Raw genomic sequence first — 26,605 nt, forward strand, 5'->3', positions numbered from 1 at the left:
AGTATGTGTTCCGGGGTAGACAGCAGTGCGCAGGGACGGACTTGGGGATCCCGGGGATCCCGGGGCTCCGGGGAGGCTCGGCGCGGCAGGCTCTGGTTTGGGGGGTGCATGCGTGCTCGGGCCCCCGAACCCTCCGGACCACACCGGTGCCACCGCTCGCCACCAGGGGGCGCTGGGAGCCAAATAGGCGCGCGGCTACGCAAGCTCGCATCACGTGACCACGACCACCCACCTGGGGGCGGGGCCTCGGCAGGGCAGGGCGAGTGGGCCTCGCTGTCGCGTAGGGGCTGCAGCCGCCAGGCGGAGCTCACCCCGGAATCCTGGGGCGGAGTCGGGTCCGCCGTGCACCGGAGGGCACAGTTTTGTTGCACTTGTTCTTTTCATCCTGAGGTCGCCTTGCTGCGCTTTAAAGAGTTCAACGTTAGCTGCCAGTCCGTGTGACTAGTTAGGGACCTGAGGCCGAGGAGTAGGAGGCTTGGCCATCTCCCGGGCCAGGTGACCTACTAAGAGGAGGCCGGGCACCAAGACCTCGGGGTCTGCGCTCCCAGACCAGCTGGCGTCGGTGGGCGCCGGGAGCAAAGGCCCTGCCGTGTTGTTTGCACCGCACCTCACCTCACCCCTCGCCTCTGTCGGAGGCGCCTGGAGGAGGAGCTCCGGGGCCGGAGGAGGAGCTAGGGCGGCCCCGGGCAGCCCGGACACAGTCATTCGAGAGTAGAGGCAGAGCCCGGGAGGAACCCCGGTGGCCGGGCGGGCTGAATGCTCCGGGAGCAGCCTCATGGAAGACAAGCAGATCCTGTGCGTGGGGCTAGTAGTGTTGGACGTCATCAGTGTGGTGGACAAGTACCCAGAGGAGGACACGGACCGCAGGTAGGGGCGCCCGGGCCCCTCGGAGACCGCAGGCGCTGCTGCCCTGCGTTTGTGCCCGGCCGCCGAGGCTGCAGAGCCGCCAGCAAGGGGCCCCCGCAAGACCGTGAGAATCCAGCCTTAGCCGGAGGCCTCTGCCTGGGGAGCACGGGAGGGGGGCTGTCAGCGGAAGAGAAGAGGAGAGAATTGAGTTCTTTAATAATAAGACCCGGGTTTTGACCACATTGTGACAGGCAGTTCCCACTGAAACCTGGAACTGTGACAGGCATCACTTTCCCCATTTCACGGATAAGCAAATTGAGGCTCTGAGGAGTGAAGTGAGAGATGAAGTGATTTATCCCAGGCCACACAGCTAGTAGGGTGCAGGACCTGTATTTTTTAATCCAAGGCCTGCGCACTTGCCTGTCACCTACATTTACTTTTAATGTATTTACTAAATAGTATAGATGTATAAAATCACACCTATTTCAATATCTCTAAAAAAAGATTTAAGATAGCTTACTATTAGAAGTATATGCAGTTAGACCCTTGAAAGAACTTTTAAAACCATGGCATTAGAACTTCAACTATAGCTTAGGGTCTGCTGGCACTGGAGGCAGATTGCAGAGACCATGTGTTAGGGATAGAGCTGGTCCACCAGGCACCCAAAACTTCCCAGGTGCTGAGCTCCCAGAGGAGTTTACCTGAAATCCTTTTTACTAAGGTCAGTGGCAACATAGTAGGAAGCATCCTTCTTGGTTGTCTGGTGGAAGCTGGTTCTTCTACGTTCTCTTGATGAGAGTCACTCATTTACACTGTACTCCCCCGAAAGGGCAGGATCCATGGCTTTCTCTTTCTGGAGCTTAGAAATACTGAGAATAGGGCCTCGGCTCTCCATTGTCTCAGCCAAACTGATGGAAGGCAGTTCGAGATTGAGCCCTGGCAAGCCACTGGGGCACCCAGGGCCATGTGTCTGACTGAAGGGAGAGGCCCCAACTCTCTTCCGGCTTTACAAGTCCCCAAAGCACTGTCCCATACATCATCACCTACTTTCCTCCCAGTGGCCCATGCAACATATATAAGGGTCTGCAAAACCCTGTTTGTATAGGTGAGCATGCTAAAGATTCGGGGGAATTTGATGTTTATAAGGCCATGTGGTTAATTAGTGGCCAAGCAGAATGCCAACTCATCTCCTCAATTCCAGTCTAGTGTCTCCAGTGCTCCACCATCTCTTGTACTCCCTGTTCCTTTTGCTGTTGGCCCTGTCTCCTAGAGTCGACTCTTAGTTTTGGGCCACTTTGCTTGCTAGAGCTTAGAGTCCCTTGCCAGGGCAGCAGGGGCAGTGGGGGAGGGGCACGGGACTGTGCTTCTGGGCAGCTCTGCCTGGGTACCTGGGTACTAAGGTCAGGCCAGCCCCACAGTGTGCTGTGAGGAGTGACCCTTTCTGGAGACTGGGGACAGTCCCGGGGCTACAGGTACTCCAAGAATGGTGGAGAGGGCCTCTCTCTACCAGAGCTGAATTCCGTTTGGGCTCCCTTATGTCAGGGTTAGGTAGGGAAGGCCTGGCTGCTTCCACCCTGCCTGGGGCTGCCTCTGGAAATACCCACTGTTCTCCGTTCACCCTGCTTTTCAGGGCGTGTCTCCCCTTGCCTCTGGCCTGCACCTCTGCCCTCTGCAGAGCACAGTGTGGTTGCTGGGAGGGCCTTCCCTCTCCCAGGGTCCAGCTCCTGGGCTTGTACCTTCCAGATGAGCAAGCCCGAGTGGGTGCCCGGTCCTCCCAGGCATCTCACCCCACGGGTCTCAGGTCACGGTGCAGCCAAGGCCTCTCAGGAGCTGCCACCTGGAGCTCAGCCAGACCCCTGAGGAGTGGCTCCTGCCTCCTAGAGTCAGAGCTGAGGAGAGCCTTCCAGAAAGCATTGGCATATTCAGCTGAGCCTTTTTGTGGCCAAAGTTGGCTATCAGTCAACTTGGAAAGGTTTTCACAGAGTAAAAGCCTGTACCCTTTATTAGAGGCCTCATCAAAGCCAGGTCCTAACTGCTTTCCATTTAGAAAATACAGAATAAAAAGCAGTGGTGTTTGGAAGTCAGGCCCTGGGTTCTGAAACCAGCTTTATCATCATCTGTTGTGATCTTGAGCAGGTTAAATCCCTCTTGGCTCCTCCTTTCATCTCTGCATGAACATTTCTCCAAAGCTCATAACTTGAAAAATGTTTGACTCTTTCCAAATTAGTGAGTTCGAGTTCCTCTTTCCCTTAGGCTGAGGGGAACTTGAGGATTAAGTTTGGGGTACAAATATACCTTAGCCAAAAATTCCTGATTCCGTTACTTTTCGTGACAAGCGGCCACCATGTTTTTCTGTCTGTGTGGGACTGGAAGAATAGAACTCACCTGTGCTGTTTACCTCACCACATCACTGGAGCACAAAGGAGAAATCAAGAAATAGTCTGATTATATATGTAAGTTCTGAGTTTCATTGTTGATGGCAACCGTGGTGCCCTCCAGCTGAAAAAAATTTTTAAATCCCCCCTATTGTTTATTGATCATCTTTTTTTTATTTTTTACTCATCTCTCTGTACCCTGGATAAAAGGAGCACCAGACACAAGGTTTTCACAATCATACGGTTGCATTGTAAAAGCTGTATAGTTATACAGTCATCTTCAGGAATCAAGGCTACTGGAATTCAGCTTAACTTCACGGGTACTTCCCTCCAGCCACTCCAATACACCATAAACTGAAAAGGGATATCTATATAATGCATAAGAATAACCTCCAGGATAACCTCTCAACTCTGTTGGAAATCTCTCTACCACTGAAACTTTATTTTGTCTCATTTCTCTCTCATCCCTTTTGGTCAAGAAGACTTTCTCATTCCCATGATGCTGGGTTCCAGCTCATCCTAGAAGTCCTGTCCCAAATTGCCAGGGAGATTTACACCCCTGGGAGTCATGTCCCATGTGGGGGTTGGGGGGGAGGGCATTGAGTTTACCTGTCAAGTTGCCTTCAGCCGAACCTTTCTTTTTCATTAAAAAAAATATTATTAAAGAAATAATAGATTTACAGAAGCATCATGCATAAAATAAAGAATTCCACACAGCATCCTAATACTGGCACCTTGCATTAGTGTAGTACACTTGTTGCAATTGATGAAAGAACATTTTCATAATTACACTATTAACTATAGTCCATGGTTTACATTAGAGTTCACTGTGTTTAAATATTTTTTATTGTGAAATATAACATATTTACAAAAAAGCAATAAATTTCCAAGTACATTTTAACAGATAGTTATAGAACACATTTTAAAGTTTGGTATGGGTTACAGTTCCATGACATTTTTTTTTTCTTCTAGCTGCTCCAAGACATTGGAGACCAACAGAAATATCAATATAATCATTCAGCAGTTATACTTATTTGTTAAATCCTATCTTCTCTGTATACTCCTCTGTTTCTTTAAATAACACATATACATAAAAACAATAAATTTCAAAGTACATTGCAACAGTTAGTTGTAGAACAGATTTCAGAGTTTGGTGTGGGTTACAATTCCACAATTTTAGGTTTTTATTTCTAGCTGCTCTAAGGTACTGGAGACTAAAAGAAATATCAGTATAATGGTTCAGCGCTTATACTCATTTGTTAAACCCTGCCTTCTCTGTATAATTCCACTATCACCTTTGATCTTTCTCTCACTTTTTAGGGGTATTTGTTGGACCCCTAACTTTTATGTTCTAACTTTTCTTGTTGGAAGGGACTGTTGACAATACGGGATAGGGGGATGGAACTAGTTGATGTTATGGAGAGGCTGGCGCCTCTGCATTTCAGGACTTATCTGTTCCAGGGACCTATCTGGAGGTTGTAGGTTTCTAGAAAGTTACTCTAATGCATGGAACCCCTTTTCGTGGAATCTTATATATTGCCCTAGGTGTTCTTTAGGATTGGCAGGAATGGTTTTGGTTGGGGATTGGCAAGTTATGATAGGTAGCAATGTCTAACTGAAGCTTGAGTAAGAGTGGCCTCCAGAGTAGCCTCTCGACTCTGAACTCTCTCAGCCACTGATTCCTTATTTGTTACACTTCTTTTCCCCATTTTGGTCAGGATGGCCTCCAGCTGAATCTTGAGTTAGTTTCCCTTTGTGAAGTTTTCATAAAGATAGTAGAAAATTAGTCTTCACCTAAAAATCTTTTTAACTTTTGACGTCTTAAGTGATCACAACCTCCAGGCTTGCCCCGTCTTCTTCATGTCGCTCTGCAGCTGCTCCTGAGGTGGGCTTCCCTCGGACAGGAACGAGCGCAGATGTGACACTTTTTGGGACGGGCATTTGTTCTCTAAGGTCCTTGGAGCTGATACAGCCCCCAGGAGGAGGCTGGAGGAAGAGCCCGTGGGGGCAGCTGTGGCTAAGGTGGAGATCAGAATCCAGGACCAGCCGAGCCCTGGAGCTGGGATGGGCCTGGCTGTTTTCCCACCACCATGCGGGTAGGTGGGAGGTGGCATCGAACAGGCTTGGGCCTCAGCCAAGCCACTGCCCAGCCTGGAGCCTCGGCTGCCCATGGGAACGTGGGGCGCCGGTTGGAGGCTTTCTGGGGGGCGTCTCCCAGTGTTTGCACTCTGTGGGTCCTTCCACAGAGGCCTGTGGGTGGCCCTGCCTGCCCGGGACCAGCCTGCTGGGCCCGAGCGACCTCCCTGTGCTTTGCAGGTGCCTGTCGCAGAGATGGCAGCGCGGAGGCAACGCGTCCAACTCCTGCACCGTGCTCTCCCTGCTGGGCGCCCCCTGCGCCTTCATGGGCTCGCTGGCCCCGGGCCTTGTTGCCGAGTGAGTGGAGGAAGGAGGCTCACCAGGAGGGTGTGGGGAGAAGGAGGATGTGCCAACCCCTGGAGGTGGCGAGAAGAACTGGCTTGTGGCCACCAGGCGGGGTGGGAGGGGGCTGCATGGAGCATCCCTCTCCCAGGCCCTCCGAGCTTCTCCCTGCCCTTCGCATCTTCCTGCAGTTCCTGAGGAAGTTCATTTTCACAGCTCGTTTCCTTGGCTACTCCCTGGAGCCTGCTTAAGCTCCCCGCCTTCTTCCTTATTTCCTACAGACTGTCTGCAGTGGATTTGCCTTTGCACCTCCTAAGCTCCTTGCCCTGGCTGTGCTTGGGGGGCAGGAGGCACTGCAGGATGTTGAGCATCTGTGTTCCCAGAATCCAAGCCAAGGGTTTTCCCCCAGTTGAGGGAGCAGGGCCGGAGCGCAGGTGCCCTTTGTCCTCTGAAGCAGCAAGAGGACCCTTTCCAAAGAGCACCCTAAAACCAGCTGCTAAGTCAGGCCCAGAGCAAGTGGCCCACACGCTCTCTCCATATGGGCAGCTGCAAGGGCCCAGGAGCCCTTTAACCCCTGGCCCTGCTGACTCAGCAGAAGCTTATCGGGAGGTGAGGCCCACACTTGCCCACCGCGGGCCCCGGGGCAGGCTGCCAGGTCCCTGGCCTGTGAAGCACGGCCCTTTGAACCCCAGTTTGCAGAGTCTGCTGCTGGGGCTTTGCCGCCTGAGCTGTTGCCAAACTGCCTGTCCTGATGAACTGGCACAAAGAGGAGAAAGGAGGAGAAAACCTGCCCTGTGAGATGTGGCAGAGGGACTCGGAGCCAGCGGCCAAGCCCTTTGTGGCCGTGCCCAGGTGGGGGCAGGACACAGGCCCTTGTTGGTCTGGTGGAAACTCCTGTATGCAGCTGTCATGCCGATGGGGGCCGGCGGAACTCTGCCCATTTAGTCAACAAATATTTAATAGGCACCCACCATGTGCCAGGCACCGTGGGTGCAAAGTTTATTTGGTGAATCCAAACATATTTTCCATGCTCTGGGAAAACGAGTATTTAAAGGATCCCAGGGGTTAAGACGAGGAATTGTGCTTTGACATTGTCTATATACAGACCTGAACTGTCCAGCTTTGGTAGGTCCAGCCACAGGGAGACAGGCGAGAATAATGCCTTTCCAGGGAGGGCTGGGGCTGAGGCAGCGCTGCCCTCCAGTTCTCCTGCTGCTGGAGTTTCCCAGAGGGGATGCCACCCTGATGTGGGGGGCGGTTCAGGGAAAGAGCCCGCTGTGAGAGGAGAGGGCGCAGAGCAGCCCCCCAGAGCGGCACCACTTCCTGGCAGGTGCTCTGGAGGCAGGTGTAGGAAGAGTCGCAACTTTAGGATTGGAAGGGAGAGAAGAGTATGGTGGGGACGAGCAGAGGGCAACCGGGGAGCAAAGTATCCCTGTTGCCTTGGGGATTAATTATTAATTCTTCCTGGGCCTGGATTAATTATTAATTCACCCTTGGCTCAAATGGGGTGCAGGCTCTAGACCCCACATCTCCCCTTATCCAGCTTTAGGGGCTTGAGTCAGGCTGAAGGAAGGAGTCAGGGCTGGTGGTTGCTCAGGCAGTTCCTCCAGCACTGTCCCTTGGTGTTCCTCTCGCTGCGCTCCAGGCCACGCACCCTGCACCCCCCTGTCCCTTGCACAGCTGAGGGCGCTTCCAGGACAGGACTGCAATTTCCAGCTCCCTGCTAGCCCTTCTCCGTTTGCATGCCAGATTTTTGGGGATCCTGGTGGCCCCCCCAGCTACACTGCCGTCCCCCAAACGCTTGTCACACTGCACCTCCCCCCCCCCCCGGGTTACCCTCCTGGCAGTTTTGTCCTGGATGACCTGCGCCGCTATGCTGTGGACCTCCGCTACGTGGTCCCTCAGACCAGCGGCTCCATCCCCACCTCCACAGTCATCATCAGCGAGGCCAGCGGCAGCCGTACCATCCTGCACGCCTACAGGTTTGTTCACCTGTCTGCGCCAGGCCAGCCGCTGCAGCTGCTGCCACCGCCGCCGCCGAGGCCCCAGATCAGGACTCTCCTTCTTTCGGGGGCCCCTTGTGCTCCACAGCCCCCAGCCAGGCCACTCCTAGTCTCTAATCCGTGTCTCATTGCCCTTTCCCTGGCTCGGGCTCCACCCCAAGCTTCCTGGTGGCTGACTTCGGGCGACGGGGCGTGGACGTGTCCCAGGTGGCCTGGCAGAGCCGGGGGGAGACCCCCTGCTCTTGCTGCATCGTCAACAACTCCACTGGCTCCCGCACCATTGTGCTCTACGACACGTAAGGGCCCCGGCCACACCCCACCAATCAGTCCCTCCCTGCTGCCCACCACAGCCCCCCCTTCATACGAGCAATTGTCCCCACTCTAAACTATCCAGTGACTTTTGAATGCTTTTCAATCAGGGGAGAAGTGAGGTGGGAAGGGAGGGACTTTGCTCTGCCTGGCGGCTTGGCCGTGGTCAACGCCAAGAGGGGGTGGGCAGGCTGAACGTGGTGTGGCTGAGCTGCGGTTCCATCTCAGGTCAGCAGCTGGGTGGTCAACGCCAAGAGGGGGTGGGCAGGCTGAACGCGGTGTGGCTGAGCTGCGGTTCCATCTCAGGTCAGCAGCTGGGGCGGGTGTGGGGACACTGAGCAGAGGTGAGAGCTCAGGCTCAAATCATCTTAAGCCCTGAAGGGCCCAAAGGTCCACTGGTACTTCCGGGGTCAGCCCCAGCGGTGGCAGCCTGCAGCGTGGCGCCCGGGAGCTAGGATTCAGGTGTTCGAAAGAGAGAAGACCCTCGAAGATCCCAGCGCAGTGAGGGCCGGCACTGCACACGCAATTTGCAGCCTCTGCGGAAGGAGAGGGAGGGGAATACTTGGGTCATGCGATGTGGGGCTAAACACGGGGGAAGGAGGATCCCTGCTGGGTCACTGCAGGGGGGACGGTCCTGTGGGACCAGGCCCTTCTCAACCCTCCCAGCTTCCTTCGTGAAGAACCTCAGAGATCTCTGCGGAGAACCTAGAATGTGCCAGGTGCAGTGTTAGGGCTGGGAGGGCCCACTCCAACTGCCCTGGGTTCATACTGTCCCTCCTGGCCAGAGTGACCCCTGGACTGGGGGAGAGGGGCCATCACTGCAGGATGAGCTTTCTAGCCTGGGGTCCCTGGGCTCCATGTGTCCCAGGAGTGAGTGGGCAGGCACCCGTGCTGGAGGCCACCTTCAGACTGGGCAGTCCAGCTCATCTGCCTATTGAGCCACAATCTGTGACCGCTTTGATGCACCACTTGGGGTTTTCTGTGGCCTCGGTGCAGGCAGTCCCACGCATTAACTCCATTTCCAGCAAGCCTGGCAGGCAGGGAATTGTGGTCCCATTTCCCAGAGGCCCAGGGCACACAGCTAGATAAGTGGACAAAGGATTCTGCCACAGGGCATGGAGGGAGTCGGTGCCTGCCCAGGGGAGGGTCGAGACAGACCCTTTCCCGGGTCTCCGCACCTGAGCCCGCCCATCTGCACGCACCGACCCTGACCTCAGAGTGGTGATGCGGAGCTGCCTAACTCAGGGCAGATGCTGCTGAGGGTGCCACAGGCAAGCTCCCAACGCTGGGGCCAGAAGCAAGCGGGACCTTTCCCAGGCTCCTGGCGGCTGGGCACTGCATGCCGGGAGCCAGGACTTGTACTGCCTGGTGCTCCGGGGCCTTCTGGGACTTGTGGTCTCCGAGGCGCACAGAGGACCTGGCCCCTGGATGCATGGTGCAGCCGAGTTTGTCCTTAGACAATCTTAGTCTCAAACGCAGGCTGTAAGGAAGCTGGCAGGAAGGGGCCCCTAGCAAATTGCCTTCAGATCCCCCAGGATGGAACTGAGTGGGGCAAGAAGTGGTTGGGAGTCGAGCCCGCAACAGGGCCTGCTCTGGAACCGGGCCTGAGGCGCCTGTGCTTCGGGCCACGCTGCAGGCAGAGCTCCCGGCTGATGGTCTGGGCCTGGAACCTCACCCTGCCCCTCCTCTGTCCCTTCCACCCCATGGCCCAGGAACCTGCCCGACGTGTCTGCCGAGGACTTCGAGAAAGTCGATCTGACCCGCTTCAAGTGGATCCACATCGAGGCAAGTGCTGGCCCTATTGTGCTGCAAGGGGCCCCGCCTGGCAGCTCCTCCACAGGCTCTGCTTCCTTCTTGGTTTCTTGGAACCAGGAAGTACCTTGGAGTTAAATGAATCCCACTCCCTCGTGCCCTCGCCACCCTCTACATTCTCAGGGGGCCTGGGAGGCTTACCTCGGTCAAGCAGGCTGTCGGCACGGGTGCTGCAGGTGACGTCCCGCACTCTGCGTTGCTAGAGGCTGCCCCACCTCAAGAGGGCCTAGCCTGGATCCCAAATTGAGTGAACTAGAATCTTCAAAGAGAAATTTTGGCTAGTGGGAGGAAACCCTGAGAAGTTCTGAGTTCTAATCCCAGTGAGGTCATTTAACTTAATGGCAGCCCTTAGGAAAGTCTGTCTTATCCTTTAGTCTCATCTGTGAAATGGGAGGGCTGCTGGGTAAAATCTCTCAGCTCCATGCCAGCTCTAGAATGTTGGGGCTTAGAATGGGCTCCCAGCCACCTCCCTGTGCCCCCCCCCCACTCCTTCCTCCCCAGTGGCCCAGCAGGGAGGAAACAGTGGGGGTGGGGGGTGGGGGCCCGGTATGCCCAGCTGGTCCTGAGCTGCCCTGCCGCACTCCAGGGCCGGAACGCCTCGGAGCAAGTCAAAATGTTGCAGCGAATAGAGCAGCACAATTCCAGGCAACCTCCCGGGCAGCGGATCCAGATGTCCGTGGAGGTGGAGAAGCCCAGGGAGGAGCTGTTCCAGCTGTTTGGCTACGGAGACGTGGTGAGCGTGCCCTGCGGCCTCGCCTTGCCACGCCCAACTCAGCAGCTAATTCGGGGACTGGGCGGGGCAAAGCAAAGAGGCAGGCCCGCAGCTTCAGGCTCTGATCCGGGCGGTAGCCCGGGCCACGGAGCGGAATATCTGCTTCCCAGCTGGGGGGGCGTCGGGGTGAGGGCAGCCAGAGGGCTTGGCCAGGGCCACAGCGTCATGCTTCTGCTCGCCGGGGCTCCGCGGTGGACCAGTCCTGGGAAGTTTCTTCCACCCGCGCAGCCTGCCGCTCTCAATCTGGGCTGCAACCTCAGCATCAGGCGCGCGCGGGCCTCCGCCTCACCCTCTCCTCTCCCATTTAGTGGGTTTATCTTTAAACAAAACTCCCTCTGGCGACTCTGAAGCGTAGCTGGTTGGAGGGAGCGGGGGACACTCCGTTTGGGGATTACAGATGAAGGAACGGGCGGAGGGGGCGGGGCTGCGGGCGGGGGCTGCTCCGCGAAGGCTGCAGTGGTGGATATCACCGCAAGGTGGCACCCAAGGCTCTCGGTTTTCAATCCGGAGGAAATTCATTCATCTTACAGCAGAGACACGCTAGGGCTTTCGTGTCACAATATACCTGGATGTGTCCTAGCAAGTCTTAAGCAGGTATAAAAAAGTGTTCCCATGGCACGGACAGCGAGGCGCTCGTGGGGGAGTCCTGTGGCCGCGCTGGGGAGTCATATTATAAAACGGGGACCACGAGGGCGCGGGGAGTGGCCGAGCAGGGGCCAGCGCTGGGGGGGCCCCTCAGCCTCTCCTCCGCTGCCCACAGGTGTTTGTCAGCAAAGACGTGGCCAGGCACTTGGGCTTCCAGTCAGCGGTGGAAGCCCTGAGGGGACTGTACGGGCGTGTGAGGAAGGGGTGAGCTGGGGGAAGCCGGGAAGGGGTCCTGGGGGGTGGCAGCGAGCGGGCCAGGACTCGAGGGGTCCGCCGTGGGGGTGTCCGGGGGGCCCATGCCCGGCTGAGTGGAGGGCCCCGCAGGGCTTGGCTGGTCTGTGCCTGGGCTGAGCAGGGCGCCGACGCGCTGGGTCCCGACGGGCGGCTCCTGCACTCGGACGCTTTCCCCCCACCCCGGGTGCTGGACACGCTGGGCGCCGGAGACACCTTCAACGCCGCTGTCATCTTCAGCCTCTCCCAGGGTGAGTGTGCCAGCAGGAGGGGCCGGGGCGGGGGCTGCCGCTGTGCAGACAGGCTGACCCGGGTGCTTGTCCCTCTCCAGGGAAGGGCATGCAGGAGGCGCTGAGGTTTGGCTGCCAGGTGGCCGGCAAGAAGTGTGGGCTTCAGGGCTTCGATGGCATCGTGTGAGAGCCCCCGAGAAGGCCGGCTCGCCACCCCTCCTTGCAGGCGGCACCCTGGCTGCCACTGCTGCGTGCTTCCCTCTGTGGCTTCCCGCTGCCCTGCCCCGTGGACAGATGCAGTGGTGGGGAGTGCGCTGCCTGTGTCCTGCATTCCCACCCACCTCACCCTGCAGCGCCCCAAAGCCGATAAATTTCCTCCCCACCAGAGCCAGCCTCCTTCCGCCTGTCTATCCTTCTGGATGTCCGAACTCCTTTGGCTGGGGACTCCAGAGGCTTTGCCCCTATTCCCTAACTTGACCTCCCTTGCCTGGAGCAGGGGCTGTCTGGGCCAGAGCAGCGCCCGGCCGTCCCTGAGGAAAGGAGCCCCAGGGGGCCCAGAGAGCCTGAGCCCTGCTGGCTGGGGAGCACAATAGCCAGAGGCCAGCGGAAAAGCTCCTTGGGACCCCTGTGCTGCACAGAAGCTCCACTCCCATGGCCTCAGGAAATGGGGGGCCACATGGCTGAGCTGCCCCGCCGGCCCTGGGTCGGGAGACCTGGTGACTCGGTGTCCCAAGGTCTACCCAGTCAATGGCCCAGGGCCTGACAGCCCTGCCCTTGGAGCCAGCCCTGGAGTGAAGGCTGCGCCCAGCCCCAGCTAGGACTTGGGAGAGGGGGGCTGCCCTCGAGGACTGCCGGACAAAACAAGTTGGGGGTGGGGGACGGTGGCAGGGGGAGGGGAGCGAGGCCATATAATTGATAAAAAGCTGGGGCTCTGGAGGCTGACAGGCCTGAATGCAAACCTACCCCTTAACTAGGTGTGCCACCTGAGTGAGCCACTTGGGTCCTCCATTTCCTCACCTGTCAAATGGCACTAATTCTGCTGGGCTCATACAACTGCTGTGAGGATAGAATCAGATGATATGGTGCCCGATGGCTACTAGGCTCTCAATAAATGCTGTTGTTAATATTAGTGGCAGGGAAGGCAGATGCAGGGTGAGAGGAAAGACTTGCCCTGTGTTGCAGGAGGGCATTGGGTGTCTGAACCAGGTGAGGCAGGAAAAGGTGAGGGTTGAGGCCCCAGGGGTAGACCCAGCTTTCTTCACGGGGCTGTCCACAGCCCTATGGATGCTGCTGTGTGTCAGCACCCCCAGTTCCTGCAGCCCCAAGGACGCCCAATCCCTGCCCTGTGGAGAGGCCCGTCCACTCCCCTCTGGGCATCTGAGCAAGTTAGACCTGTAGAGTGATGGTCCGAGGGACTAAATTCATTCTATTCTTTATTGGTTGACCAGCCCCTAAAGCTGCCTCCCCCAATTTAGCATCTCCCTGAGCTGCATGGAAAGACCTGCCACCCGCTGAGTCCAGGAAGGGGGCACATAGGTGGTCCTCATTGCAATAGATACACTCCCCCTCCGGAACATGGTTTCTGGCACCGAGACCCCAGGTGCAAGCCGGTATCTTCAAGGTTTACATCTCATCATACTCCACTTGAATAGCATGAATCTCAAGCTCATTTTGATGATTCTTAGATTCTAGCATTTCCCCCGGAAGCTCTTCCGCTTCCTCTCCAGTGTCCAGGGCCTCTGCCTGTCCCCAAGCTTCCCCTTCAGGACTCAGGGCTTCTCTTTGAGCCTCTGCCTGTCTCCAAGCCTCTGCTCCGGGACCTGGGGCTTCTCTTTGCGCCTCTGCCTGTCTCCCAGCCTCCTGTGCAGATTCTAAGATCTCCCTTCTGGCTTCTACCTGTCCTCCAACTTCTTCTCTGGGGCTCAGGGATTCCTGTGTTTCTTGTCCCAATGGGCCTTCAGCTAACAGGCGCTGTGTCTCGACAGCCTGTGGCTCCCGGGGAGCTGAAGCAGGGGGCTCCTTGGGCTCCGCATGCCTGGGGGCCTCCCCTGGGTAGTTGACGAGCTCTGCAGGAGTCATGAGCCCGTCCCCGTTCAGGTCCTGGGTCGCGAGCACTTCATCCACCACCGGCACCACCTGTGGGAGCACACAGCCACCGTGGGGCCCACTGTGGCCAGAGGAGCTCTCCAGTGCCCTGCCCACCCTCCACCCATCCCCACCATGGGCTCCGAGCTCTCCTTTTTCAGGGGAGTCTGGGAGAAGCAGACCAAAGCCCTGAGGTGCTGGGTCTCCTTCATGGGAGAAGGGGGCTCCCCACCCCTTCTTACCGGGTTGCTGGTAGGCGAATCGGCGGCTCCAGGGGCCAGAGCTGCTGTCAACATGGACAACAGCTCCAGGCCATCCAGCTGTCCACTCTGGTCATAGTCGTGGAGGGCAAAGAGGTAGAGGACAACTAGGAAGGAGAGGCGGGGTCAGAAGGGGCGCCAGGGCTGTGGAGCGGGCAGGCACAAGGGGTCCCCGGGGTGGGTCCCAACACTGGCTGCCCCGAGCCTCTGCCCATGGGCCCCTCAGCCCCACCCCTCACCCTGCTCTCGGCTCATGCGCTCTGGCTCCTCTTCCATCCTCTCTAGGCCCTTGAGGTAGCCCTGCAGGAGTCTGTTAGAAAAGTGGGCTGTCAGTCCTGAAGACACCCATGAGCAGCCCCAGACCTCCAGGCCACCCCCAGCCCCCGGCCCAGCCACTCACCGGAGCTGCTCCGCACTGGGCTGGAAGGGGTTGGGCAGGGGCTGGTGCCACGCGTCAGGGGCCAGCCTGGAGGAGGAGGGACGGGCAGCCTTGCAGACGGCTTCCCCGCGCCCCCAGCCGGCCCGCACTCCACCCCCAAATTCCTGGCAGAGTTCTCTCCCCAGACCCAAAGAGAATTGCTTGGCCGAACTCCCTGAAACCAGGGGCGGGGGCAGGGGTGGGGAAGGCCCTTCTGATCCCCTCGGAAGCAGAGCTCCACTCACTGAGTCTGCCTGACTTTGATTTCAAGTGAAAACCCAAATTTAAAACCTGATTAGGTAGAGGCCGGGTGAGACCATGTCTGGCACACACCAGCTAGACACCTAAGAAAGCAGCCCAGTGAGTAAAAGGAAACGGGAATGAAGGTAGCTCTTCCACTTGGAAGCTGAGAGCAGAGGCGCAGGTCCCTGGCTGAGCCCACTGGCATTGCCAGTTTTATATGGACCCACTTTGCTCCAAGACACAAAACTGATTTTTTTTTTTTTCCAAGCAGAGGCATATATGTTGGTTTTGGAGTTTTAATCTGCTCAGGGTCTCGTGGTCAGTCTTGAAAGTCCAAAAGTTGGCTCCCAGTTCTGGACAGGACTACATGCCTACCCAGATCAATCCAGACTCGGGATACCAGACAGATGGCAGGAGCTGTTTCAGCAACTTTGTCACGGTGGCTAGCCCTCCCTGCTGCTCCTGCATCTTGCCTCCACTTCTACCCAGCACACCCACTTGCCGAGTATGAATAAAACTTCGAGAAAGAGATGCCAAAAAAGTGGGAATGATGTGCTGATGATGCCCGTTCCTTCGGAGTCCCGGCTCTAAAATTTGACGAAGGGCTGCCAGCCTTTGCCTAGCCCCTCACTTCTTTCCCACACTTCACCCCTCATGGGGTTCGGGCTCCCTGTTTCTAAATCAGTCCAGCAAGCAAGAACTAAATACCCTGACAGGCACAGCAGGGAGTTGGGGTGGGTGGGCAGGGGCCAAAGGTCAGGGTCTGCACCCCAGTCTCCTGCCCCCCCAAGCATCCACCACACCCTCAGGGTCTTGGGGGTTCCCCTGCTGCCAGCCCACGGCCCCCTCAGATCCTGTTACCTCAAGGCTCCATCCTTGGGAGCAGCCTGGCCCAGAGGCGGCAGCAGCAGCAGCAGCACCAACATCCTCACCATCAAAGGTGCCATCCTTCCTGGAATTGCAGCTAGGAGCAGAGTTCGGGGGTCAGAGGGGGAAGGGGTATCTATCCCAAGAATGGGGGCTCACCTGGGTTCAACGGGCACGCCTTCCTCTCCCTGACAGGCCTCAGCGGTACCGGCGTTCACCAGACAGTGGGCCCCGCGCTGTGTCTCGGAGGTCGGACCCTGGGTGCCCCACAACCGACAGGCGGAGTCCATGGCACAGCCTGCTCAGCGGGAGCAGCAGTGGAGGGGGGAGCCCTCCTACGCCTCCCTGCACCCGCTCCCCCAGCCCCTGCCAGCCCCTGAGGGGTTCTGAGAAGTGCAGGTGAAACACCTGCCACCCAGGTCAGTACAGTTCTTTTACAGCGGAGGAAGCAGGCTCAGATTCAAAGCAAAGGGAGTCAGGCAAAGACCGAGACTTAAACAGAGAGGCAAAGAGGGGACAGGCTGGTAGTTTGTATTTATTGGCCACCCACTGAAGAACTAACCAAAAGGGGCTCAGTCTTCTTGAAATAGATGTAAACTCAGGTACAGATTGAGGACATGACATATCAGGGTCAGTGCAACAGTGGCCCCAGGAATTGCTATTAACTAAACGCAAAAGCAACCACCACCTTCCCCTTAGGATTAATTGTGCAGGCCCGTTGGTCAAAGTATCAGTGGACCATATAAAAATGACAGTAAAATACAGAGAGGATCCACTGAAAGCACCGAGCACAGAGCTTTCTCTTTAGTCCCAGGTGTGTGTCTAAATATCTGAGTTCCCACCAAAGCTGAGGCCTGAGACCCCAAGCCCATCACCAGAAAGAAAAATCACCAGATGTTTAGTGGTCTAAAGTGGAGGTCCAGGAACCCTCTGAGATGGTGTCCTGCCCCCTGGATGTCTCTGCATTTTCCTGGGGAAAGGGTCTGTCATTTTCAGGAGATGCTCAGAGTTCCATGACCCAAATAAGAGTTTACCACTGGACAGGTAACCACTAGGTTCCTAAGAGATGAGGAATAGAACAGATGAGCGTCTGGCTAACGGGAAGATAAACCCAAATCACTGGCCTGGGCTAGGTGGGAACCTGGCTGCATGCTGCACAGGCAGCGCTGCATTGAGAAGCAGCAGCAAACTGTGGAAGTTCACAAGAAGGAGAAGTTTCCAAGAGCGATAGAAACGCCCTTCCCTCTTCCATGCTGATGACTGAGCCCAACAGATAAAGTGAATATACACTTGCTGGAGTCCAGAAGAAATGTTGAAGACTTATATTTCTGGCAATACGGCAGACTAGACCTTCTGGGGAGAATGTTCCTATCACAATATGCTGAGTGCATAGTTCAGTGCAGTAGCCAAAAGGGTGCTGAAGCCACACTTCTTTTCCTAAAGGTGCTCCCCGCATCGGCCGCCAACAGATCTTTGGGCTTTAGTTGCTCTGCCCAGAAGAGAAGACAAAGTACGGGGCCCATTCCAGGTAGCAGAACTGAAATCCCCATATTAGTCCGGGACTCTCAAAGGGACCGTGAGAGAGCACACTAGAAAACTATCCAGGCACCAGACCTGGGAGTAAGATAGGAAATGTCCCAGCAAATGTAACTTACAAAGCTGGATAAAGATAAAAAGATCTTTTCAAATGCACTGAGTTGGCAAAAAAAAAAAAAAAAAAAAAAAAAAAAAAGAAAAGAAAAAAGTAAGAAATGCTCAGAATACAAAAAGCATAGGGAAAACAGTAATCTGGGGGGAGTAAATGAGCTTGAAGACAGCTTGCTTTTTTCTTTCAAGGTAAAATTCAGAGACCACCTAACAGTGACCATCTCCAAGGCCTTTAGTGCATTTGCAACATCGTGCACCTGCCACCTCTAACTGGTTCCAAAACATTTCCATCACCCCAAAGTAGTCACTCTCATTTCGTCCTTCCCCCATCTGCTGGCAACCACTAATCTTCTCTGTGTCTATGGATTTGCCTATTCGGGATATTTCAGATAAAAGGAATCATACAATATGTGGTGTCTTTCACTCAGCATAATGCTTTTGAGATTCATCCAAGCTGTAGCATCTGGCAGGACTTCATTTCTTTTTGTGGCCAAATAATATTCTACTGACTGTGTAGGCGTGAATATGTTTATTCATCCCACTGACGGACAACTGGGTTGTGTCCACCTTTTGGCTATTATGAGTAATGCTGCTCAAACATTCCTGTATAAGTTTCTGTATGTACAGAGGTTTCTATTTCCCTTGGGTATTTACCCAGGAGTAGAATTGCAGGGTCATGTGGTAACGCTGTGTTTAACTTTTCAAGGAACCACCGAACCGTTTTCCGTAGCTTAAAGTCAGCTTTCGCCCTGGGAGTATTTGCCAAACCAAACCCTGGTGATCCTGGGCTATCATTCTGAGAGCTGATTTTATGCAGAAGAGACCAGAGATAAAGCCCAGCCGATCAGAGTGGAGAGAGTAGCAGGAGATTCCCTACATGAAGCTGGGATTCCAAGCAGCTACATCCTCAATATAGGAGGAACAAAAAGCAAATTTGCTGTGATGAATGACAGCAAAGAATTTTTCTTATCTTGAAGACTTTGGTCCTGAGTAGAAGGGAGAAAAAAATCTTTCCCAAGAATTTATAACAGGCTTGCTCTAATGAGGGTTTGAGGCCTGAATTTATTCTGCTTGTGTGGTTTGGAAAATCTAAAGAAGTTTATTTTGAATTGGTCCCTGGTTGATAAGGAGGAACACAATTTCAACCCAGGCCTCAAAGAATATCCGTAAATAAAGTTCCAAGGAATGGGAATTCACTGACAAAATGTCATAAACATACAAGGGAATCAGGCACTGGGAGGGAGAGCCAGCTAAACAACAGCAGGAGAACCAGGCTTGTGAAAATTAAAGATTACAAAATTACCACACACAGAATATAGGGTTTATTTAATATGTCTTAAGAAATTAAAGAGAAACTTGAAATAATCAGAAAGAAAAAAAGAGCATAAAAATAACCTAACATTGTTTAGAGATAAGAACGAAGATGATCAGGTCAGGATTAGGGTAATTCAGAATACAGGGGGAAGGAAGACACTGGCTATATTTTAGAACCTCATCTACTCTTTGAGACCAAAGGTAGAAAGGTTTATTTTGTCTAGAACCTAAATTTTCTATGGCACATAATCTAACTCAACCTGTCTGGATAGATCATTTAAATAATCCAAAGACAGGGAGCTGAGAATAAGAATGAGGGCCATTAATCCTGTATAGCTTAATGTAATGCCTGGATACATTCCAGAAAATAGTCAGCATATAATCAAAAAGTATTGGCAAAATCCCTTGAGGGATGGGAGAAAAAATATGGAACTATTAAACTTTTTCCATCCAAGAAACCCCTGATACTGTGTCAAACACTAGGGACACCCAGATCGATAGGCCAAGCCCTTGATCCTGAAGCTTGCTCTTGTGAAGCTTATGTAGGTAGCAGAGAAGCTTAGCCTACCTATAGTCATGCCTAAGAGTCACCTCTGGAGGACCTTTGTTGTTGCTCAGATGTGGCCTCTTTCTCTAAGCCCAATTCTGCAAGTGAAATCATTGCCCTCCCCCCAGTGTGGAGCATGACATCCAAGGGTGAAAGTTTCCCTGGCAGTGTGGGAGATGACTCCCAGGGATGAACCTGACACCGTGGGGTCAACAATGCTATCCTGAACATAAAGAGAAAACGAGTGTAACAAATAAGGTATCAGTGGCTGAAAGAGTTCAAATAGAGTCGAGAGGCTACTCTAGAGGTCACTCAGGCAAACTCCAGTTAGACACTGCTACCTACTATAACTTGCCAAACCCCAATCAAAACCATTCCAGCCAATTCTAAAGAACACCTAGGGCATTATATAAGATTCTACAAAGGTTCCATGCACTAGGGTAACTTTCCAGAAGCCTAAAACTTCCAGATGGGTCCCTGAACCAGATAAATCCTGAAATGAGAGGGGCCAGCCTCTGAAAACATCAGCTAGTTCCATCCCCCTGTCCCATATTATCAACAGCCCCTTCCAACATGAAAAAGTTAGAATGGGCATAGCCCAAATACCCCTAAAGAGTGAAAGAAAGATCAAAGGTGATGGTGGAGTTATACAGAGAAGGTACGGTTTAACAAACAAGTATGACTGCTGAGTCATTATATTGATACTTATTTTAGTCTCCGTTATCTTAGAGCAGCTAGAAGTAAAAACCTGTACCAGTTGTGGAACAGTAACTATACCAAACTCTGAAATCTGTTCTATAATTAATTGTTGCAGTGTGCTTTGAGATTTATTGCTTTTTTGTATAAGTGTTATTTTTCACAATAAAAAAGAAATAATAAAACAAAATTATAAATAAATAAATACAGTAACACTCTAAAAAAAATACAGTTGTATGCAGTTTTTAAGAGTTGACCAAAAAAGTAAAGACACAGAAAAGTTGAAAGTAATAGGGTAGAAGAAGGCTATATAAGGGAATACCAGACAAAAGTAAGACGGTATAACTCTGTTGACATTAGACAACATAAATTTTAAGTTGAAAGGAATCATTACAGAGAAAATAGTGTCATTATGAAGTGACAAAAAACTTTAACCCTCTAGGGAGATTAATAATTCTGAACTTGTATATCCTTAATAACAGAAAATATCTAAAGCAAAAAGTGGGATAACTACAAGGAGAAAAAAAAATCAAATCTGCCATGATGGTGTATGAATTCAACACACTTCACTTATATTTGAAGTATTAAGCAGATGAAAAACGAGTAAGAATTCAGGTTTTGATAAAACATTTAATAAGCTTGAACTAATGAACATTTACAGAGACCCACTTCAATCAGTTAGGGAAAACATATTCTTCTCAAGCACACAAGAACAGTTATAAAAACTGACAAGGAGGGTGGGCAATGGTGGCGCAGTGGCAGTGGCAGAGTTCTCACCTGCCATGTGGGAGACCCGGGTTCTATTCCCAGTGCCTGCCCGTGAAGAAAAAAAGAAGTTTTTAACTGTAAAAGCTGACAAGCAATAGGCCATACAGTCTGCTGAATGAATGGCAAAGAATCAGTCTCAGGCTATGTTATACGACCAAAATATATGGGACTCAAAATATATTTATGAGAAATCAATAACAAAAATGATGTAAAAATTCCCAATTCATGGAAATTTAGAAAGCACACTTAGAAACTTATGAGTCAAAGAAGAAAATCAAAATGGAAATTGTTATATAATTAGAATTAGACATATTGGGAAAATACACATCAAAATAAAATATATAGCTAAAGAAGTATTAGAAGAACTATGTTAGACTTAAAGGCTTATTATGAGAAGAAAGACTAAAAGTTAGTGAGTTAAGCTTCCAGCTTAAGGAACTAGAAAAACAGAACAAATTAGAAGAAACAAAATAATAAAGAAAAGAGCAGAAATTAAAAATACAACAGAAAAGAGTGACAAAGGCAAAAATGATTGTTTCTTTAAAGAGACTAAGACAATAACAAACCTCACATTTTTATTAAGAACAAAGAGAAAGACACAAACAACATTAGGGATGAAAATGGGGACACAACTACAGACATAGCAGAGATGTGACAACTTGGAGGATACGATCAGTTTCCTAGAAAAGCTTAACAGCAAAACTGGCTCAAGAGGAAATAGCAAACTTTAATGGTCCTATAACTATTAAAGAGATCAGTGAGTATTAACCTATATTGCTTGTAGAACTGTCAACCTGGACTGCTTTTAGAGAGCAGTCTGCATATGAGTGTTAATTGCCATAAAACTCTGACCCAACAATAGCATTTAGGGAATTACAAAAGGGAGAACATAAATGGCAAAGAAACTTTAAAGGTATTTATAGCTTGCGCTATTAAAATTAGTCAAAGAAAAGTAAACAACCTGTATGTGTAAACCTTAGGTAATCCCTAACCAGATCAAATTATATGGTGAATATACCAAATTCACAAGTTGGAGAGGAAAAAAATGGGCAGATTTGAGTTTATATAAAGTTTAAACTTCCGTACGATGAAAAGCATCGTAAATTGAGTTCCACGAAATCAGTGACAGAGGTCTGGCCGGAATGTGGCTGGGTTTGGGGGCTACCTGGGTTCTCAGTGGGGAGACCCCCCCCACCACCTGGGCCTCAGCCGGTTGCTAAAGAGACATCTCGGTGGGAACCCTATAGCCATGGAACAAAGGCCAAGAACAGCAGGGTTGTGGGCATGGCCTCCAGCAAGCTTCGGGGGAAGGCCCTGCTCCCACTACGCCTTGCATGGTCAGGAAGCAATGGCTGACAGAGGGCCCAGGAGAATGGGCTGGCGGAAGCCTCACCCAGTTCTCTATGTCTCAGAGTGTTCCTAGGGCTGCTGGGGCACGCAAGGAGGGGCCAGCTGAGGGTTCCAAAGTCTCTAAGGTGGTGGGAAGGGTGCATAATGGCTGGGGGCCAGCTGGTCAGAAGTGGCCAGGAGGAGAATGCCAGAAGGTCTGGCCAGACCCTGGAACTGGAGGCCCCAGAGGGTTCCAAGGGGAGCAGCAGCAGATGTCAAGTGACAACGATGAGGAGGGGCTATAGAGCAGGCACGTGCAAATGTGTGTTTGTAGAATAATAAATGCTATGATTTCTTTAATATAAATTAAGCCCCTATATTTGTGAGGCACTATCTTTTAAGTGAGCTGATAGTTTCAGGTACAATTATTTATCCTCTCCACCTTCCACCACCCCCCTCCTTAAGGTTTGTAAATATACAAGTAGAAATAATACAAATGTTAAAATGATGATGAGGAGAAAAACAGAGAACCAGAACTGCTAAGGAATGGGTGGTATAGCCCAGTGTTCATGAGACTGGACCTTAAATTTAGACTGCCTGGCTCAAATCTAGGTTCTGCAACTTACTAGCTGGGAAACTTTCCGGTATTTCTAAGATCTCTCTGTAATGTGGGGCTGATGGCAGTAATGCTCCCAGGGATGTGGTAAGAGTGAAATGAGATGAGACAGGGCCAGCAGGGTGCCTGGTCTACAACACGGCCTTTCCCTTCCAGAACTTTTCCTGGACTGCTCTGCAGCAGCTTCACACCTAACCCCCTCCTGGTCTCCCTACCTGGGTACCACCGAATTGCTTTCCCCTTTCCCCCTGTTTATTCCCAGGACCTCAGGCTGATGGGAGGCAGCGCAGTAACTTAAATCCTTCAGAGCTGTTGAAACCAATTGTCCAGGCCTAATGCATTATCAGTCACTAGCATTTACCTTTTGAAAGAAGACATTTGTGAATGCCAAAGAACTCTAATGGCAGCTGCTCAGGCATGAAGGGGGAGTACTCCTCATATCCGACTAATCTACTCACTCAATAAGCAAACGGTGGTAGTCTTCCAAGCATGTCTACACATTCTTTGACACTCTTCCCACAAAAGCTGGGGTCTAATTCCTTTCCCCTTGAAGATGGTCCAGGCTTTCTGACTTGCGGCTGATAGACAGAATGCAGCTGAAATGATGCTGGCTCATAAAATGCAACATGGCTTCTCTCTCTCCCTCCCTTGACATGTAGACATGTACTGTTGGAGCTGCACTGAAGAAGTCTGGCTTTCCAAAGTCACCAGCCAGTGAGACCACACGGAGAAACCAGATAGAGATGCCTGAGGAGCCCCAGCTGCCCTAGGATCCAGCTGCTCTAACTGTCCCAGCCCAAGGAGCAGAAAAGCGAGAGGGCAAACCCTGAGGTGACTCCAAACCCCAGCCTTTGAGCTGCCCCAGTTAACAGTGAATGGAGCAGAAAGGGGCTGTCTCAAGAGCCCTGCCCAGACTGCACATTCACGAGCAAAACAAATGTCATTGTTTTAAGTCACTAAGATTTGAGGTGGTTCCTTCTACAGCCATAGAAACTATAAAACCACCCCAGACCTGAGCGTTGCAGAGGGCCTGTGCCAGGCTTCACGTTCTGCTGTCACTATCTTGAAATTCTTAAGTCAGTTTTGCAAGAGGCCCTGCAAGTTACGTACCTGGCTCTGAACCAACCCCACATAAACAACTGATGAATTGCTCTACAAATCACTCTTCGCCTCTTGGTCCTCTTAGGTAGGTAACTCTTCCACATGCACAGTAGGTAGAAAACAGAACCTTGGAATCAATTAGATCAAAGGGCAGATCCCAGCACCTCCACTGACTGTCTTAGTGACCTTGGGCAAGTCAATTATCCTCACTAATTTCAGTTACCTTATCAACATAATAGGGATAATAAAAATATTTACCTCCCAGGGTTACAATGACTCTTAAGTGGATAATGAATTGCTTCTTGCACAAATTAATGCAGTCATCTCTTGCTGTTGTTCCTGCCTCTGGCATCTTCTCCATAAAACCACCCTCCATATTCACATCAGATTAATCTTCCTTTGCTTAGAACTCCCTTGCTCCAAAACCTTCAATGGCTCCCTATGACCAAAACAGCCCAGAGTTCTCACCTGGGCACTCATGACCTTCTACAATCAGATATCATGTTACCAACTTTAGACTCATCTTCTAGCACGATAGTAAGCTAACGCTCTGCTCGAAACAGAGGGGTTACTACAGTCTTCTAAGAAGCTCTTCTCATTTGCTTTTTAGTGCTTTAGCTCAAACTGTCCCACTTTCAATCTAGAATATCCAACCACACCCCTCCCCCCCACACACACATACACACAAACACAATCTTAGAATTCCGGTTATTGTCCACTTCAAAAACTGAATTGTATGAAAGTGTTAGTGTCATCCAAAGAATTTTCTCTTAAGCAATGCTTTCAACACAGACATTTTAGTACAGGTAACCCACCCCCATTGTTTAATAAAGGCAGGCCAAGGCACCTTATGCTCTTTAGACGTTGGTGCAAGGTGATTTGTTCACACTTACACATTTCTAAGCATTTACAAACGTTTTTGTAAGTATTATGGATTAAATTGTGTCCCCAAAAAGACATGTTCAAGTCCCACCCCCAGTCCTGTGAATGTGAAATTTGTAAATGGGATCTCTGAAGATGTGATTAGTTAAAATGAGGCCAAACTGGATTACACACGGGCCCTGATCTAATATGACTAGTGTCCTTACACGGAGAGGAAATTTGGACAGCGATACAGGCAACTAATGCAGAGACAGAGAGAAAGAGGGAGAGACGACCAGTGGCTGAGGCAGAGACAGCCCTATGGATTACCAGCCACCACCAAAACCAGACTTCACAGGAAGCCTGGCCCTGCTGACTCATTGGTTTTAGATTTCTCTTGTTGTTTAAGCTAACGGGTCTGTGATACTTTGTTACTGCAGCCCTGACAAACCTAGACAGTCAGCAACAGAAATCAAGCAGTTATTACATGACTGTTTGTTGTCTAATATTGCTCCTAAACATTTTCTATTGCTGTAATGGACATGAACAGTTTATTCTTAGTGAACACATGAAAGCCACCACAATTGTTAATTTAACCTGATGTAATTCGATAAAGGTATTCATGCCATACACAAACACACACGTACTCACAATGACCCCCTGGCCTCAGATTTCTTCAAGGCTTTGCACTAGCACCTGGAGGAGAGGCCAGGCCTTGGGGTGAGACCTCTGCTCGCTCCTGCCTCAGGAACTCTATGACCTGAACAGGTTATTTAACCTCTCTAAGGCCTAATATCTTCACTTTTAAATGGTATCTACCTGGTAGGGCCCTGGGGAGGCTGCAATTGAGATAAGGAATCTAGTGGCTGGCAGTGGTCAGACAGATGTCTTCGAGTATGTCAGAGACTCTAGGATGTGGCAGGGGTCTCTCAGGTTTTCTTGGATAACTTCCCATCCAGTGCAAAATCTCTCCCACAGCATCCATGTCCACTGGCCATCCAGCCTCTCCTTGAATCCTCAGGTGCCTAATGCCTCACCCCAGAAGGTTCCATTCGGGCCAGGTCTAACAGTTGGGAACTTCTTATTTGGAACTGAATCAATTCCCTTAACTCCTGGTGCCCCCTGTGCCTCCCAACACCCCCACCCGGAGCAGAGGAGGCAGTGGCTTGACGGACCATACAGATTGCTGGTCTCTGCCCTGGACCATACAGATTGCTGGTCTCTGCCCTGCCGCTTCCAGCAGCTGGGTGACAGCCTGCAGCCAGAACCCCCACTCCGGGGGCTGTTGGGCAACAAATGAGGCACTGGGGGGAAAAGCACTTAGGGCATCGAGAACCCCCACCATCAAACCCAGAGGCCACAGCCCCTTCCTCCACCTGCTCCCTGGCATGCACTCTTCCCGGGCACTGCCCGGCTGGAGGCCTCGGCTCCGGCCGCGTCAAGCCGCAGGAGAGGTAGAGGGACTGCGCTCCCAGGACCCGGACCCAAAGGCCGGGAGGCGGCCTCCCCCCGGCGGTCCCTGCGCCACGGCACCGCGCGTCCCCGCAGGCTGCGATGAGCGCGGGTCCCCGCGGTCCCCAGCCCGCCCTCCCCGTGCCCCGGGCGCCTGGGGCGGGGCCGGACCCACCTGCTGCGGCGGCGCCGCGCGGGGCCGGGGGCCTGGCTTCGTGGTGGCTCCAGGGTGCTGCGCCGCCGCCGCGCCTCGGCTCCCCGCGGCCCGGCCCTCCCCCGGCCTCCCCCGGGCCGCTCCACGTGGCCGCTCCACGTCGCCCTCCCGGCGGCCGCCGCCCTGGCCCGAGGCAGAGTCCCCAGCGCCAGCGGCCGCGGGTAGAGCCGCCGCCCGACTTCTTCTCCCTCCCCACCCCCACCCCACCCCACCCCTGACCCGCTCTCGGCGGCCGCCCACCGAGGTGTCCTCCCTGCATCCGGACGCTGGGGGGAGGGGGGAGGTCTGATGGGGGTGTGGGTGTGTGTGTGTGTAAGAGAGAGACAGACAGGCAGACAGATGGTGAGGCTGGCATGTGTGTGTGAGAGACAGAGATGGTGAGGCTGGCGCGTGTGCGCAGGTTTAAGAGTGCCCGTGCTGTGGGCGCCACTAGCTCTGCATGTGGGCCCGAGATGAGTGTGACAAGATGGTGTGTGATTGTGATGGTGTACATGGCTATGAAACACTGGGGGTGTTGTGCGACTGTGTGTCCAGTGTGATGGTACA

At 52.6% G+C, this 26,605-nt stretch overlaps 2 protein-coding genes across 4 annotated transcripts; one reads left to right on the forward strand and one right to left on the reverse strand.

Moving 5' to 3' along the window:
- Nucleotides 1-234: 234 nt before the first annotated feature.
- Nucleotides 235-14,432, forward strand: KHK (ketohexokinase). 3 transcript variants are annotated; one of them, XM_077152381.1, is made up of 9 exons: nt 235-867; nt 5,538-5,654; nt 7,487-7,621; nt 7,804-7,938; nt 9,664-9,736; nt 10,350-10,496; nt 11,296-11,384; nt 11,505-11,662; nt 11,743-14,432. In XM_077152381.1, exons 1-9 carry the CDS (start codon nt 776-778, stop codon nt 11,826-11,828), a joined length of 1,032 nt encoding a protein of 343 aa, XP_077008496.1. In that variant the 5' UTR covers nt 235-775; the 3' UTR covers nt 11,829-14,432. The 3 variants fall into 3 exon arrangements, with proteins under 3 accessions (XP_077008496.1, XP_077008498.1, XP_077008497.1); XM_077152383.1 differs by lacking the exon at nt 7,804-7,938; XM_077152382.1 differs by lacking the exon at nt 7,487-7,621 and having other exon boundaries at nt 238-867; nt 11,743-14,431.
- On the reverse strand, nt 13,058-26,135 carry CGREF1 (cell growth regulator with EF-hand domain 1). Its single transcript, XM_077152384.1, has 6 exons — nt 26,021-26,135; nt 15,509-15,611; nt 14,387-14,452; nt 14,226-14,296; nt 13,969-14,093; nt 13,058-13,777 (listed from the first exon to the last, which is right to left on the reverse strand). Exons 2-6 carry the CDS (start codon nt 15,592-15,594, stop codon nt 13,265-13,267), a joined length of 861 nt encoding a protein of 286 aa, XP_077008499.1. The 5' UTR covers nt 15,595-15,611; nt 26,021-26,135; the 3' UTR covers nt 13,058-13,264.
- Between the last annotated feature and the right edge of the window lie 470 nt (nt 26,136-26,605).

The sequence above is a fragment of the Tamandua tetradactyla genome, chromosome 3 (assembly GCF_023851605.1).
Source record: "Tamandua tetradactyla isolate mTamTet1 chromosome 3, mTamTet1.pri, whole genome shotgun sequence".
NCBI classification, from domain to species: Eukaryota; Metazoa; Chordata; class Mammalia; order Pilosa; family Myrmecophagidae; genus Tamandua; species Tamandua tetradactyla.